This window comes from Gallinula chloropus (assembly GCF_964237585.1).
Source record: "Gallinula chloropus genome assembly, chromosome: 11".
NCBI classification, from domain to species: domain Eukaryota; kingdom Metazoa; phylum Chordata; class Aves; order Gruiformes; family Rallidae; genus Gallinula; species Gallinula chloropus.
This window is the reverse complement of record NC_140096.1, coordinates 17,911,116-17,928,276: the sequence shown is the minus strand read 5'-3', so window position 1 is coordinate 17,928,276 and position 17,161 is coordinate 17,911,116. Positions and strand designations below refer to the sequence as shown.

Genomic DNA, 17,161 nt, shown 5'->3' with positions numbered 1-17,161 from the left:
CCTTTGGGATGCAGCTGTGTTTTGGTATTACAATGAGCAAGGTTCAACCAAAGGACATGATTTGAATATAAAAATGGGAAACTGCTGGCTCAGGATAACAGCTATGCAGTTTATCAATTCCATAGTACCATCAAGTTCCAACCCCTGTGGAGTTACCACAAAGCCTGGCTGCAGTGTCTCCACTCCACTCCACACTCTGTGCTGTTTCTCTTGGCATTAGCACACCAAGCTCCTCTGGTGTTGCCAACATCTAAGGTTGCAGGTTATGTTGTTTATGGATCAGACTCCTTGCATATTAACCAGATCCCACCCTGGAAGTTTCCTTAGTACTGTATCTTCCCTTCAATAAGTTTCCTCCAGTAATTATCCCACACTATGCATTAGCTTTGTAGGTAGTAGAGATATCAGTAGTTTGTAGAGATATCAGCTACACATACCTCTATTGCAGGACTTTGCTATGTGTTTAGAGGAAGAAAGCTTGAACTGGACTCTATCTAAAATTCCTGATTTTGTCAATGCTAGCATGCAATGCTGGGCAGAGCATTCAGTTTGCTGCCATATGCTGATCTGGATAATCAGTGTATGCAAGGGTGTAAAGCACTACAGTAGATGTGATGCTTTCACTCTTACAGCTGATAAGAAGTTTTATTTCTATTTGTAAAACACATTCTGAAAGTAAAAAGCATAAGAATGCAACTTACCTTGTAGGGTTCCCCAAAGAGGTTAAAACCTGAAGCAAAGAGATCTTCATCTTGCTGGACTTCCTGGTTTCTTCTCTCCCATTCCTTCCGCTTAAGCGCGCTCCGGTCTTGCTCATAGTGACTGAAGAAAAGAAAGAAAAAAAGCCAACACTTTATTTTCCCCATGCTTTAGTTAGATGTTCATTACTACCAGTAAGACCAGCAAAACAGCAGAAACAATCCAACTCCAGAAGACAATTCTTAAAGAAAGAAGTAGCCACTGAATACTTTTCCCAAACGTGACTCTGGAATGATAATGCTACATGAAATTGGGCAGTAGGACAGTCAGTACACTTGTAAAATGAAAACAGACAAAAATGTTCTTTTCAAATTAACAGAGCATTATGCAGAAGAATAAAATACATTTTGACCCATTTGTGTGACTCTGGGCATGTACACACAAAGAATGTGTCTGTGCAGAGAAAGCAGATGTGAAGTCAAGGAAGCAGAGCAACATCTTCAATTCCATTTAACCGTGTAACCCTTGTCTCCATCCATAGCAACGCTCCAGTTCAGCCTCATGTGATTTAGACCACCTAATTCTATCCCATGTACTTGTTAAAATTTATGTACGGCTTCATTGTAGGTGTCAAGGGGTTTCTAAAAAATGCTTTTGTAGCAGGCTTCCAGAAGAGACTTTAGGATAGTCAATTCCAGTATCAGATAATTTTACACACAAACAAAGAGAAAAGGATCCAGCGCCTCAGCGCAGCAATGGTGAGTGGCACTTATCTGTATGTCAGCTTACTTTGTGCACCTGCCAGACCTAGATGACAAGCTGAGAGACCACATTCACTTTCCCCTGAATAGCACTGAAGTACTTTGGTCTCTTGGCTTTGCAAACTACCTCCTGCTCCTCTGAGGGAAGAGATATAATTAAAACCCTGAAGGAGGGGGGAAAAAATAGGAAAGAGGAAAGGAAAAGATGCACGCTTCACCTTGCAGTGACAACCTCTCATGTGACAAGCATTAAGGGACACTTCTGTGCTTTCAGCCCGTATTTGATTTGTTATGAAGCTTTTGGCTCTGATTTGTGTCAGTTAATTAGCTAGCAAATTCCAGACAACAATTTGAACAGCAGATTCAGTACATGCACTGATGCTATCTGCTGTAAGCAGTATCTGCGGGTAGATCCTGGGCGCGCACACGCATGTCCATGCTCACTCTCGATGTACAAATCATACGTGCACAAACGTACATATGACATAGGTAACAAAGAACTGTTAATTCTGCTATCTCTACTGAGAATGAATTAAATCTCCACAGAGCTCCACTGCACTTGGAAGATAACCAAATATCTACAACTTTTGCCTTTTTAGCTCAGCATGATGTTGTATTGAAAGCTTCACACCGAGAGATATAATGAGGAATGAACTGCACAGTGATGAGGCTTTAACAGTGTATAAAGTCACTGATTTCTGAGTGAAACCACAATTACTAATTTGAAGCACCAGCTAATTAAAACCACAGCTATGTATTTAGCCTCTTGTTATACCTACTGCAGTTTATAATTATGAGGACCTCTTTATCTACTCAATTAAAGTTCTTATGATTCAGGCAGGTTGTGTTTGAACCTGCAAGCCCTGCAGAGAGCACAGGAAAGCGTATGTCTGTTGTCTGATGACTCCATGTATCCTTACACTCATATACTTGTTTTTGTACAAGGAAGGAAAAGAAAAAAAAGACTAAAGTCACAATGAGATCCCTAAATAAAATATTTGAATTAATAATCGGTTTAAGCAACTCAAGATCACTCAGGTTTGGATTGAATAAGGCTTGAGTATAGCTTGTAAACACAACGTAAAGCCACCTACGCGGGCTGAGCTGAATGATTTCCATCCACATTTTCCTTTTACAAGTTTGAAAACTGAAAAGATGCCACGTTCTATTTATTTATTTATAACACCTCCTGATGTAGTGACATCACTGGCACCAACATCAAGCTCCAGAACACTTTTTAAACCATTCTTGGCATTTTTGCCGAAGCTATAATAGAAGTTGCTGGTTTCCTAAGGGAGACAGAGGGAAATCTCTGTAAGCAACAGTCACTTTACTATACTGTAGTACTACACTGTATCACATCAGACAATGATGTTCACTAAAAGGTGAAGGGAAGTACGCATCTCCCTTTCATGTCCTAAATCAGAACTGAAATCCATGGGTATGGGAATAAGTCAGTATAATGTTTTTCCCAAAGCAGCACATAAAGATGAGTTGACCCCACCTCTCCACATAAGTCTTGCAGAGCAGGGGGCTGGTGCAGCCCAGGAATAGTAGGAACACACTGTATTCATCCCTCTCATGGGAGATCTTTCCAGGGATTTCCTTAGCAGTCTGACCCACAGATTGGGTGACTCTTGTTGTGAGATCAAATCATTATGCAGTTATGAGCCCAGCGCTGACACCAGCAGAGTGGATCTAATGTAAGCAGGATTTTATATCCTGCAGAAGTGATCTTTCCTTATGGGAGCAGCCCTATCCCTGGCACTGCCAGCATTCACTTCAAAAAGAATTATTCATGAAAGTCAGAGCTGAGTTCTACAGCTTCCCAATGGCCAGGAGTTTCAGGGTGAAATCCTGGGCCCAGTCAGATCAAACTGAATCTGGCCACTGAACACAGATGACAGAATCACAGCTTACAGCACAGAACACATCTAACCCCTCACGTGAGGTTCCAGCATTTTGTTATCTAACAGCTGGCTCTGGTCTCAAGCATGCAAAGCATTTAGGGAACCAAGTGAGGCATTATGCCATATCCTATCTAGGAAAAAGGAGCAAAGACTCTGAAGACTATTTAGATATGTTTTGTGACACATTACAGAACCACAAATTCAAAAATTATGAAAACAGCAGTAATGCAAAGTGACATCATCACTTTGAAAGACACAAACATAAGCTGAAACAGGATTTACAGTGTGAACAGCAAAAGGCTGAAAAACCAGTACTTTCCAACACAGCATACTGAAGTGTGCATGTGTTTATAAAAGATATCTACCCCATGCACCCAAGACTTGAACACAAAGGTGTATCTCATGCCCTGGTCCCCAATGATGCTTACAGATTACCACACTGTGAGCATCCATTTTACAACCAAGGCAAAGCCCTAAGTAAGGTGCTACCTTGGTGTACCAATTGGCATACCAATCCATACCTCTCTTTCATATATACTTCTGAGAAAAAAAAAAAAGATAGAAAAAAAAGAATTAAAGGTTCATTTTGAACCCCCTCACACAGTCACATTGCAGCCTTAAGTGTACAAAGTATCTATTCAAAAGGAAGTGGTTGTTCATCCTGTCAGGTCAATTACTTGGCTTATTTCTCTGGAAATGTACTTTTGCCATGGGAATGCTTGACAGGGCACTGATTGTGGCTATGGAAAGTCAAATATTATAAGATCATACACAGATTATGATAACAATTTCTTTGCGTTCCTCTTTGTAATCCAAAGAGGGATGCTGATTACATCTTAAGGCTGCAGTGCACTGAGAACCTAATGGGATGCTCTCCAGAAACTCTTAATGCGGCCACAATGCAATCTCTGGGACTTATGTTTAATACTTAGCTTAACTAATGTTCTGTGAAATACAGATATGTGATTAGTGGTGAAGGTGTTGGTGAAAACTATAGTCAGATACCATGGGGAACACCAGAGTTCAGTCTGTCTCATTAGTATGAGAAATATTTTATGACTCATCTAAAGCCAGGAGAGTAGGATATCACAAATACAGACTTTTGCAAGCACTTCAGAAGAAGATCTTTAGAAGGAAACAGCTGCAGGCCATGATACTCACTGCATCTGAGAGGGCCAGTTCCCCAGACACAGCTATTACATGACAATGGAGTTTAAATACATAAGCTTTATTGTTTTGTTACCACTTATTAGATTAATAATCTAATTTGAATGGGGAAGTCTGTACATAAATCTGAGACAATCAGGAATGGTGAGCGGTAAGGATGCTACAAGACCACATCAGACCACTGATGTACAAACTACCAGCACACTAGATACAGCAGAAAGAAGAGTAACCACACCTGGACTGTTGTTTTGGTATGTTTAACAGCGAGGCAGGCTGCAAATGCATTTTGAAAATCAGACCAGCATACATGCATTTATCATTCTTCTCAGCTATGGATCCCCTAAGGGACAGCAATGAGCTGATGCACTGTGACAGACCAGGTGCTCAGCCTGTGTGGATCTGCAGAGTGTCAGTGAGGCCTTTGGAGCTGCACCCTTCACACCCAGTGCAGCCCACGATGGCTGCAGGGACAGTCTGGATCAAGCAGAGAAGGTGGCTTGAGGCAGGAGGAGGTTATATCAAGGCCAAAGATAACTGGCATGCAGGTGGGTTTGAGACTGGAAGCTGAAAATGCAGATCTGGCCATAAAAGATGAAGTCAGATATGCATTGTCTGCAAAAAGGAGAACTAGAATAATGAAATTTGGGGCATTAGAAAGGACAGTGCAATCATTCCTGGTGAGAGTGAAAGGATGTGATGCAAAAGATGTGGAGGGGAAAGAAAAATCCTTTTAGGACAGACTGCAACAGAGCAAGAGTTTAGAGAAAAGAGTAAAAGGAAACCTGAAGAAATATGACCAACAGCTAAAATCTGAGAGCTAGCATTTGGGGGTTGTTTTTAAAGATGTGCTAACTGAAGTCACAGAAGTGGTCTCCCAAAGTGTGGAAGACTGGGCAAGGCAGAGAAGAGCCTGAAAGACAGGAGGAAGAGTAGAAGAAAGAACTCAAACCAGACAAGTTTGAAGGACCACTCACTGTGATATGAAGAAAAAGTAGACAAGGAAAAAGGAAAAAAAAAGATCAAACACCTAATGTTGCAGAAGATTCATGAATGAGAACAGAACACTGCTCTGTTGATTCAGTCAAAACAACAAAAGCCCAAAAGGGAAAGAATCAGTAAAAAAGCTGAAACAGAGCAGTTTTACAGTAGTGACAGACTACATCCATACAGATAAATGAACACCACTCAGGTGAAACAGCATTTATCCATACACTAGGGAAGAAGCATTGCTGTTCTCAATAACGTGTCTTAAGTCACAAAAACACATACTGTGAGCTAATTGAATATCCCTGCATACAAGTTCCACCCTCCTTAAAATAATGGATATGTCCTAAATGATGAAAGTTCCCAAATCAAAACCTTTGTCATTTGTGGAAACAAGAAATAAACACAAGCTTCTAACAGGACACGGTGGATATAAAATGATATAAATTTGAGAACTGAAAGAGCTTTCCCAGGGTTATTTCTTCATAGTTCTGCCTTTGGGGCAGAATCGTTACTCTGCCACAAGCTCTCAGGAAGTTGGTAAAGTAAACTCAGACACTGGGCTTCCTCGAAAACCAACACAGAAGTCTGCACAAGGCACTGAACATCCCAAACCAAAAACCGCTCATCAACGGGCTTGACTTGCATGAGAAATCCAACTTGGGCCGGTAAAAATATTCCCCTGCTTAAAACACAGCCTGCTTTCCCACATCTGGGCAATTCTTTATCAGTGCAAGGAAAAATGTAAGGCAAAAAGCACTTCACCCAGTAATTAAATTGTGTAAAAGATTAACTCTAGCAAATACATTACAATGGGAATTCACCTCTACGTAACATCTTCCCTGCTCATCTGAAGTCTTTCTTTCACTTAGGATAAACATCATAAGCAGTACCACACTTGAAGCAGCAAAATTCCTCCTCCTCTGTTTATCACCACTGAACTTGCATCTTTGTCCTGGTAATTACACTACTTGACAGAGACCAGTCAAGCCATGACAGAACAGCTTTACAACTTCTCACTATCTTTCATATTTAACATTTACTTTAATGTTGTGTTCCTCTTCATAGCATGAATAGTTACTGAAAGTATCTAGCACATAACTTATCTATCACTGCTCTTCATGATAAATGATTTATTTTAAAATATAGAATATTCTGTCTTTGATGTTCAACATTTCTGTAGAGAAACACTCAAGATGGTCACTGGTTATCTATCCACATGAGCTAAATCTCTTAACAATTTGCATTAAAAACAATGCCATTCCTGTAGCACATTTGATAGAGAATACAGAAGATTAAAGCCTCTGAACAAAATAACACCCAAGAGACCCCCTGGGCAATTTATGGAAATTTAAGCTAGAAGGCTAAGGGTTTGGCTTGTGTTTGTCATATTCTTCATTCTTTTAGTTATTTCTCCCCTCCTCCAGTACCTAGAAAATGTTATTTTCACTCAATTTTTTCCTTCCCCCCCCCCCCCCCCGCCTTTTTTTTTTGTTATTATGCAGCCCCAAACCTTTCGTTAACAGGAATTTGGAGGGAACAGTTCTGGGGGAATGGATGACAGAGATAAGCTCCTGAATAGTAAAGCGTATAAAGAATAGATGAGGTTTCAAAGGGGAGCATTTATTGTTTCCTGTATCATAGCACATTGTCTTTCGATATGATTAGTTATCAGCCTGAGTTATCAAAAACTGGGATGAAATAAAGCGCTTACGCAGTTATGCTTCATTGATGTCAGCTAGGGGAGCATGAAAATCTCCATGAAGTTGGGTAATTGATGTGTAAATCAGAGCTCAATCACTCTGTAATAGAAATGGTCCCACTGAAAGTATGGCTGTTGAACACTATTGCAAAGGGGTGGGAAGAAAGAGAGAAACAGAGTCAAGATAAGACTTATTTATCAAAACTTACAGTAACCGGCAATTTACACAATTTTCTGTTCAAGAGAGAAGTGCTGTCAGATATATTTAAATGCAGGCTGCAGACCACTGCATTTGGATATCCTTATTTGGCAATAATTAACTGTTTCTGTTTTATTAAAATGCTTTGGGACACCGTTATGGATATTTAAAAAGCAAATTAAATGAGCATGTTCATCTTTTGAAAGGCAACACGTGTAAATGACATCAGCGATTGTAATTTGGTTAACAATGTGCGTTCAAGGTATGTTTTGGAGTCCTGTTACAGTCTCCTTGTCAGTACAAATCTGCAGGATGAGAAACAAAAGCAAAAAGGAAGAAAAAGAGGGGGAAAAATTAGAAGAACAAAACAAAGCCCTAAAGAGAAAAATAGTTCTGACTGCAGTTCCAAAATCACATTAAAAGACAGTCATTAGAACATCAGTCACATAAAAGAGCTTTCCAACATGCAGTATTTCTAAGAGTAAACAGCTGATACATAAATAAAAAAGCTAGTTAAGATAACATTACAGGGATTGTTTTTGCTGTCTTTTTCTTTTAATAAATGAATGCACATTAAGGCATTTGATATCAACTCCCCAAAACCACCTGGAATCCAGTGTTTTAGTCATGACTTACACTAAAACACTGATAAACTGTAACCCACTTATATAAATGTGAAATTTATGATCATTTTTGGCATCAAATGAATTGTATTCAGGACAGAGGAGCTGGATTTGGAACATTTATTAGCTGGGTAATGTGCTATGTCTATAAGGGGACTCTGATTATTACAAGGGGGTTAAATAGGGAAGGAGGTTCAACCTGAATTCCAAATTTCATCAACCTTGAGTTTAACAGGATCTGCCAGTTTCTTTAATACTTTTTTTTTTAAATTTCATTGATCTGTCCTGAGATTTGAAGTTTCTTCAAAAGTCACTGATGGCAATGAAGCCATTAAAAGTCTTAGCCAAAGTATATACACCATAATTCAAGCATATTCAACAGCATATCTCAATGACATCCTAGCTGCCATCATACTACACATGCCCACCAGCACCAGCATTCTATGTATTAATGCATTATATATCAACATGTTTAAGTCACACTGTGCATTATCCTTTATACATGTTGTCAGCAAACACACGGTGTAGTACTGTTGCAGAGTGTATATTTGTACATATATTACTCCTGAGGCATTACACCAATTTGATGCAACTAAAGATCTTCTGACAATACTTATTACAGTCTGGTTTTTCTTCACCTGAATACCTCAAATTATGAAAAGCCTCCTGAAAACGTCCAAATTTCTTTTTATATATGTACCATTTCCAAGGATTTTAACGTATTTTAACATAAGAAAGCATAAAAACTTTAATTTCTTATCACATAATACATACAGATTGCTTTCTTACATCTGAGCTGAAAACCATTTTGGAATTCTAATTTCCTCTTTACCTCTTTCCATATTTAGAATTTTAAATTTTCTTTAATATAGCTACTTGAACTGTCCTGGGCATCCATAGGATGCTCCCTTAAAAATGGAGTCCACACATTTGTATTTTCTTGACACATCGGCAATGATACACAATAGACAGCTATCAGAAATAAATCTAGCCCTCTTAAAAAACCTCACAAACAATCCCTGATTAACACAACCTTTTGGAGACAGACAAATCAGCAGACTCCATGGCTTGAGTATTTTATCACAGAAGTGCTTCCATGCTACTCCTACAGCTCTAATAAATGCATTCATTTACTAACAGGCATCTCTACTCCCTTGAGCATTTTCACACGCTGTGCAGCTCTTTAACCACATGTTCTTAAACTTAACGTGTGCTGAAGAATGCCACCACAGGAAAATTAAGAGTTCAGTGGGATGACTATTTCATTCATCCATTTTAGAGTGAAGAAGTGTAAGCAGATCTCAGCGCAGCACACACATACACGCTGATTCAGAGACCCCCCATGCACAGAAAAATAGTACTACAAGCCTAATATAATTTAATTGATTGGCATTTAGGACACTTTGGCTACAGAAATTATCTTCTAAATAAACTTCTTCTCTCATTTGAAACCCAACATAATTGCCTCCATTTGTGGCAGTAACATCTACTAGAAAGAGATGATCAAATAAATGCAAAGTGTTCTTGTTTCAAATTCAAGTAAGTATGCAACCTCTTTTCAGTGCTACTGCCCATCTTGAGCACTGCCAAACTGCAGAAGATGCAGTTGATTTCATAGCTTCATGAGACTCATGAGACTTAATGGTCATCAGCTTGGAAAGAACCTAGAATGTTTCCAATTCCAAATTGTAAGCCTTCTACTAAACCTTAAAAAGCCTCATAGCAACAAGGTGCCTGTTGCACACAGTTTAAGAAACAACAATATTTTTTGTACTTATTTTTCCTAAATTGATTCACAGTCAACAGGTCAATGGATTATCATCATCTGCTTCTAGTGAGGAAGATAATCTATAACAAATACTGCTCATGTCTTCAGCAAACATATAATGTTTATTCCTCATTTATAAACAGAGTATAAAGTATGACAAAATAATTTAGCCAAAGCAACACAAAGTTCATCAGCATCGCTGCGGTTTACATCCTCTCTAAGGGCAGAGTTCAACTTCAACTGATGCTACTGGCAATTTTCCCGGTGAATTCAATGAGGGTTAGATGGGACCTAGCCATTTAGTAACGACCAAAAGGTCAGGTCTAAGCAGCAGCAACTTACTGGTATAAACTAGCTTTTCTGTTACATTTCTTATACTAGCAGAATTTTTTTTTATCCACAGCCAAAAGTTTAAAAAGCCTCAAGTACAAACCAGCACATGCCAGAGCTACAGAGCTTTTATGATCATTATTTACAACAGAGATCAACTGCATAGATTTCCTGGTCAACAAATGCAAATTAAATTACATGTAGGAATTTCTTTTTTAAAAAAAATTAAAACAATAAGTGAGGAAAAAAGGTACCCACCCTACCCCACAGGCTGTTACTGCTTTAAGCTAAAGCACAATTGTCTTATTCTTTGTAGCAATGTTACAGACTCTACACATGACATCTGAACCAACTGACTGGGGAATAATCAAATCTGCCTCTATCCCACAGTAAGCACCAATACACACACCAGATCACAGAACCTGGCACTAAAACAAATGAATGCACCATGTTCCCTGAAAAAACACCACCTTTAAATTTAACTAAACATGGGAACGCTGTGCTAATAGGGATAAAGCACATGGGTGTTACTGACAGGAGGTGGAAACCTGCCCTGGGAAAGATAAAAAAAAAAAGTAAAATAATTTCACTTTTTTTCAACATAGTCAAGTCATAACACAATCTTATTTAGACTGGCCAAAACTACATACTCATGTCTGAAATTACTTGAATTTTTAAGTGGGGTGTGACGCAAATGATTATCCCACTACTGCAGTTTCCAGAGCTAAGCAAAAACTGTACCTTTTTCCCCAATTATGTTTTCAGTATAGCTCAGGTATAGCTGACTTCATGAATGGCAGAAATACAGCAATGAAGAAAACACAGCCATTTAAGGCCAGATTTCCAGAAGAAAGTAAGACCAAAGCTCCCTTTAACCCATCCCACCTCTGACAACAGCACATGTCCAGTAAAACCCCTAGGAACGGAGCCAAACATTCCCCAAAATAGTGACATTGCCCTGAGATTTTTTGCACATGAGGCTGGAATCTTTTGTCTTCAACATCTCCACAAGTCACTTCTCAAAAGATGACTTTTCTGCAAAGAATGCTCGCAAACAGAAGACTCAGTGGCAAGGAGTTTCATAATTCATCTGAAAATTATTGTGGTATCTCCAACTAGGGTTATCACTCCTGTAGGTCTGAAAACTCTATTTAATGAGATTGATTGTATTTTATTGAATATGTGAGAAGACAATTCACATGCAATTTTTTGGGGCACCTACATTTATTAGAGATAGAAAGCTCCTGTGCTCTTCCTTCTCTGGAGAATCACCCCATGGCACTAACACCACCATGCATTTTCAAGACCAGGCACATGGATTTCCACATCCCAAATAGTAGATACTTTAGTACTTACACTCCAAACCCTTTATGTTGTTGTTATTTTTGTCCCTTCTGCTGTCAATCAGCAAATGAATATCACTTATTTTCATAACAGGAACACAATGTGTTATTTAATAAAAGCACATCCTTTTTAATTCCCCACTATCAGCCATTTGTCTGATACTATGTAACATGAAAATATTCAAACGCAGTGTAAATTGAGTCATATAAATTGGAGGCTAGCCAAGTCCAGCACATTTCAGTATTTAATAATAAAAGTCTAATGTAAAAAAAAAATATGTAAACTGGTTTCCATCCTGCTTTAATACTCACTTTAACATGAGAAGAAAGTGAATGTGATTTTGTTTAAATATTAAACATTACATTTCTTCTTTTGATTGTTAAAGTATTATTAAAACTAAATGAAAAGCTGTTTGCAACCTCCTTCCTCTGAAGTCTTATAGGTCATTGTTCCCACTAATATTTTTCCCCTCTAGCTAGCACCTTTGGGGAACTCAAAGCTCTTTATGAATCAGAGCAAGTCATGCCTGATTACACCTCTGTGAAGGAGCAACTACTGTCAAGCAAAACAACTGCGGGAATGAAAGTTTGAGCAAGTTGATGATGGTCATTCAAGAAATAAGAGATGGCTGTGCAATGAAAACTGAGGAGTCTGGACTCTCAAACCTTAAACTTCACCGTAAGACCAGCTGCAACATGCAACCAATCATCCACCACTACACTCTGAGATGACAACTATCAAGTTGAAATTTAAAACTATCTAAGAATACTGTAGAGCAAAGAAGGAATTATCTTTATGTGTGTTTCCAGAACATTGGGTCATACACCATGAGACAAGTTTTCTCCTGCTGGATGTCACTAGGAGAGGTCAGCAAGGATGTTCTTATTACATTTGCTGGAAGGATGGAGTGTATCAAATGATTTAATTTTGTGTAGTGCCCCACTTAGCTTGACAAACTGATACTGTACAGGGCATAATGTCATTAAGTGATTAAAGTACAAAAGCACTCTGCTTCCCACCTCCTTTCCTACCATGGGCCTGCAAGAGCAACTGCAGCAGGCTGGAAACCAGGATAAGTTGTGGCTGTGGAGGCAATATTGTCCCAGTAACGTAAAATACCAACCTTCTTATCTCACCAGGAACTCCAATTCTGGCAGTGATCAGAAATAAGCTTCATAGTACACCTGAGAAAGCCCACCTATCCCTCAGCCACCAGAAGCCCTTTCAGCACTGCCAACAGCACCAAACCACAGGTGACCTTCAAGCAGCATGTCCAAGGTCCTCTGACCCCAACAGCTAAAGGCCTCTGAGTTAAGCTGTATTGGCAGTACAGCTACATGATACAATCGTGAAAATATGATGCATTTCCACTTTTCAGCTGGCATTGCCTTTGAAAATAACGAACGTTGAGCTCTCCTCATTATACCAAATGTATTAAAACCTCAGTACCCACGGTAGGAAATGTGTGTTTTGTCACACACGCTCTTTAATGTGACAGAAATACAAATTTATGTTTTCTTTCATACAAATACCTAATGGGGTTTGAATAAAATAAAATAAAATCTGCACATTGCCATGTGGAAATTAATTTTAAAGAACTGTTTATCAATTTAATTCCACTGATAGTAACAGACAGATTTATGAGGCAATTAACTAAATATTTGTTTTTTCACATTTCAATTCATTATAGTAAATTAACAATTTTCCACTTGAAAGTCTTGTGTTGCTACACTGAAAGCCTAACAAAAAAAAATGTATATTACTGTTGGTCTAGGAAGGATTCTCTGGTTTTGATGATGTGGATTATTTTTCTCACATTAATATAACATACTGTATGTAATTCAAACCCCCACCCCATTTCTGTATTACCCCAGAACCTGTCATTCTTTAAATGTGAGTTTCAAGCAGCCAGACATAAATAAACAATAATTACAGCACTAAAGCCAATGTAACATCTGTTCGAGCAAACAATCCTACGGAGTGGATTTTATAGCCACACAACACCCACCTATGGTTAAGACAAGCCTGAGAGACAAACCCAAGGGCCCTGACAGAGCTAGCCTGGCCTCCTGAGCCACAAGCACCCACATCAGACAACACGCCCTGAAAGAGCTGATGGAAGGAGCAAAATGAAGCAAGCCTAACATTAAGTTAAACACCAAGTAAAAATTTCCCATGAGAAAGGTCAACCTTACTCTAAGGTAGTTCATCTCCAAGGCCAGCACAGCCCAAACCCTCAAAAAAGCAGGTCCCAGCAAGGCTGCCATTCTGGGCACCAGCAGATACCAGCCAGTGCCTCCAGGATCAGTCAGCCCTGGCCAAAATCGGCTGTTCAGCACATCAGCCAGGAGAGCACAGCCCCTCAAACTAGCAGCCTCCACAGCAATTTGCACATCACTAGCTATGAGCCCCGTGACTACACGTGTATAGCCACTTTTCACATCCACCTTTACTTATGTTGATGATTTAAACATTTTAATTAATGATTTCGGCTTCAGGGAGGTCATCTGGCTGTGGCTGTGTGGATCTCTTCACCACTGTGGGCCAGGTATTAAACTCATTAAACAGCAGTCTGAAGACAGGACTACAGCTTTATGTTCTTTTAATTGGTATTGTACCAAATTAATATCAGGAGGAATATACTCTATAAATATAAAAGCATCTGCTTATATGACTCCTTGGATTCTTTACTCCTCTGTGTCGACATTTCACTACCAGAACAGAAATAATCTTAGTCCCTCCACACCTCAGCTTGCCCTTATGGAGAGCAGGTCTACCCATACTTACTGGCCTCACAGGTTTGTCAGGTCAACCCATCAAGACTGGCCCCCCCTAAGGAAACTACCAACTACATTCCCCAGTTCTACACAGATTCTGAAGTATTTCCTTGAAAAATATACAGTTTCCCCACTTTTTCTATTAATTCACTGGATTACAGCACAATCACATCAGAGTATTAGACTAAATAGGATTTTGTAGCCAGATCTGATTTAGAAGACTTAGCGTTTTACAGGTCTCCATCCCACAATGCTGACAGAACATCAAGAGAAGGGAGAAGGTGGGACTGCCTGCCACATCAAACGATGAGAACCTGTGATTCATCTGATAGATCACTCCGTTTTTTCCACTGTTAACATTTACAGATTTGGTAACAACAACAACAACAACAGGGAACAAAGGCTCTCCTAACAGCTATTAATTCAGAATAATGTGCAAACACTGGTTAAGCAGCTAACTGCCATTAGCAACATGCATTCTGAATTGAGAAACTGAGGCATGGTGAGATTAAAGGGCTTGCTCAGGGCCACAGGACGAGCCAGTGGCACTAGTGGGAGTGGAACCACTTCCCCTGCCACAGTCCCATCACCTGTGACTTGATTAACCTCCCTTTTTAATGGTATGGAGCTACTATTACAGCATCTCAGCTTGCACCAACTACCAGAAAATATACCCCCACGTATCATGTTGTAAGGGCTAAAACCTAAACTGAATGTTAGCGTTCTGTTTACAGTGGTTGTCTCTTTCTAGTTGTAAACACCACCAAAGTCAGACTTCAATTTTAGCACTTGGGAAACTAGTAATCATTAATTTAATAAAATACTAACAAATTTTAAAGTACTCCAATTGGTTAGTAGGAAGGCATTTTTTTGACAAATGCTTCATACATTATTATTTATTGAGATCTTAAACACTGTGTAGTATGTGAACCTGTCAATCTAAGCACACTATTTGAACATCATTAAAAATGCAGACAGCAAATTGGTATTGTTCTTTATTCTTTTTTTACTTTAAAAAAAATTAAAAGAATTGCTAAATCAGTAACCTCAGAACATTTTCTGCAGACTAATGATGGGCTGGGATAGATGGCCCTCACTTGTACTTTAGGTTATCAACTCCTCCCACCCAATCATTAATTCCCCAGGAAATGCCTTTTGCTTCAATAGCTTTGGCTTAGATGGATCACCAATTAAAAAAAGTTTTAAAATAATAAAAAAAAAGAAACCACACCACTAGAAGTGAACTACTGCAGAGCCTCTGAGTTGCACTGGCCATAATTTGCACACAGACTATACAGGTGACTTGCAGAGGCCTTTTTAATTGTATTTTCACACACACACACCCTTTTCTTTTCCCCTTAGCATGACAATAAATGCAGCCAGTGGGTAAAATTTGTGATGCTCCCTCTATCTTACAGAGAACATTTGGAAAGGTTCTTTAAGATGCTTTCCACGAGCGCTCATACATTAAAAAGTGCAGGATACCAAGCCTTAATTAAGAGTTTCTTTTTAACAGTGTGAATTTCTGATACATGAAACAGCATTAGGCTCCTGTTTTATCTTGAGGAGAAGAAAAAGACAGGAGAGAAAAAGAAAACAAGCTTTCAACCCCTACTTAAATAGCAAAAAAAAAAAAAAACCCTTAAAAGAGCATATGAGCAACTCCTTATTTTGTTTGCAAGACACGTTTAATACCAGGACGCTGTGGAGAGGCCCTGCATCGCTCAAGTTTCATTATCATCACAAAATATAGCAGAATGCCTTTACTCAGAAGTTTATTATCATAAATAATTAAAACAAAACTATCCTTATGGTATGAAATAAATGAACACAGTACATTATAGGATGCATTTGTTCTGGGTTTTATGGCTGTTTGCTGGCTCCCCACATCAAAAAGTTCTGGAATTTGCCATCACTCTACTGATCATTAGTCTGAATTGGGAAAATTTTACTGCAGCTGGCTCAAACAACTTGTTCTGTCAAAAACAGGGGCCATAAGTGCTCTTTACTAGTTGTATATGCAACATACATTTTTATGATAAATCAGAGTATGTGAAACACAAAATGTTAAAAGAAAATCAAAGCCCAGGATTGATTTCTGGGGAAAAAAAAAGGAAAAGTAGAGACAGAAATTCTAGCTCTAAAATGAAAAAGATTGTCTGATTTCTAATTACAAAAACGTGCCAAGGTACAGATGAAGTGATTAAATCTCCACAATACTCACATTAACACTCCATTGTTCTCATAAGCTTGAAAACATTGGGCACACTCATGTTCTTTGAAGTTTTTCTTTGTTCCTTTGACTTATTTTATGCAGGTCAAAGATCACCATCACTGCACGTATCTGTCACCCAAGGATAACAACACTACAACTCAGTTTGGAAGCAGGCTAGGCTGGCATGTTAAACTACCAACAGACACATCAATCTTACTGTTCTTGAAGACCATGCAGTTCAGTGCCAGCAGGTTCAAACTCAGAACTAATGCTAGTTACTAGTTTCTGTGTCTTGATGTACCAGGTTAGCCATTTCTTTTGAGCAGCCTGTCCCCATGGACAAGCAAAACATGCCAGGAAAGCAAATTAGCCTGCTAATCCAGCAAACACCGACAGAACCCTACTGGAGAGCAGCAGGATTGTGGGAAGCACGCAGAGACTTATGGCAGCAAAAAAGAGCTTTCCAGGAAAAAAGACTAGGAAAACAGAACAGTCATCAGCAGTTAGGTAATAATCATAATTTGTGAGAACTGGAAATACTGTTATTATTTGTGCAGTGGCACAGAACGTGACATGTTAGAGCACTCCTATTGTCAGCTAAGTGACTGATAAACACCAACAAATGGGTAGGTCAGAATATAATCCCTCACTCATACAGTAAAATGCTCTCATACATAACTTG

At 38.9% G+C, this 17,161-nt stretch overlaps 1 protein-coding gene across 1 annotated transcript in view; it reads right to left on the bottom strand.

The window, feature by feature from the left end:
* AFF2 (ALF transcription elongation factor 2) overlaps window positions 1-17,161 on the bottom strand; it is a gene marked incomplete at its 5' end in the record, with an annotated part of 336,961 nt that overhangs the window by 248,746 nt on the left and 71,054 nt on the right. The window contains one exon of the mRNA XM_084269157.1: window positions 702-822. Coding sequence (XP_084125283.1) covers window positions 702-822 — 121 coding nt within the window. The remainder of the gene's footprint in view (window positions 1-701; window positions 823-17,161) is intronic.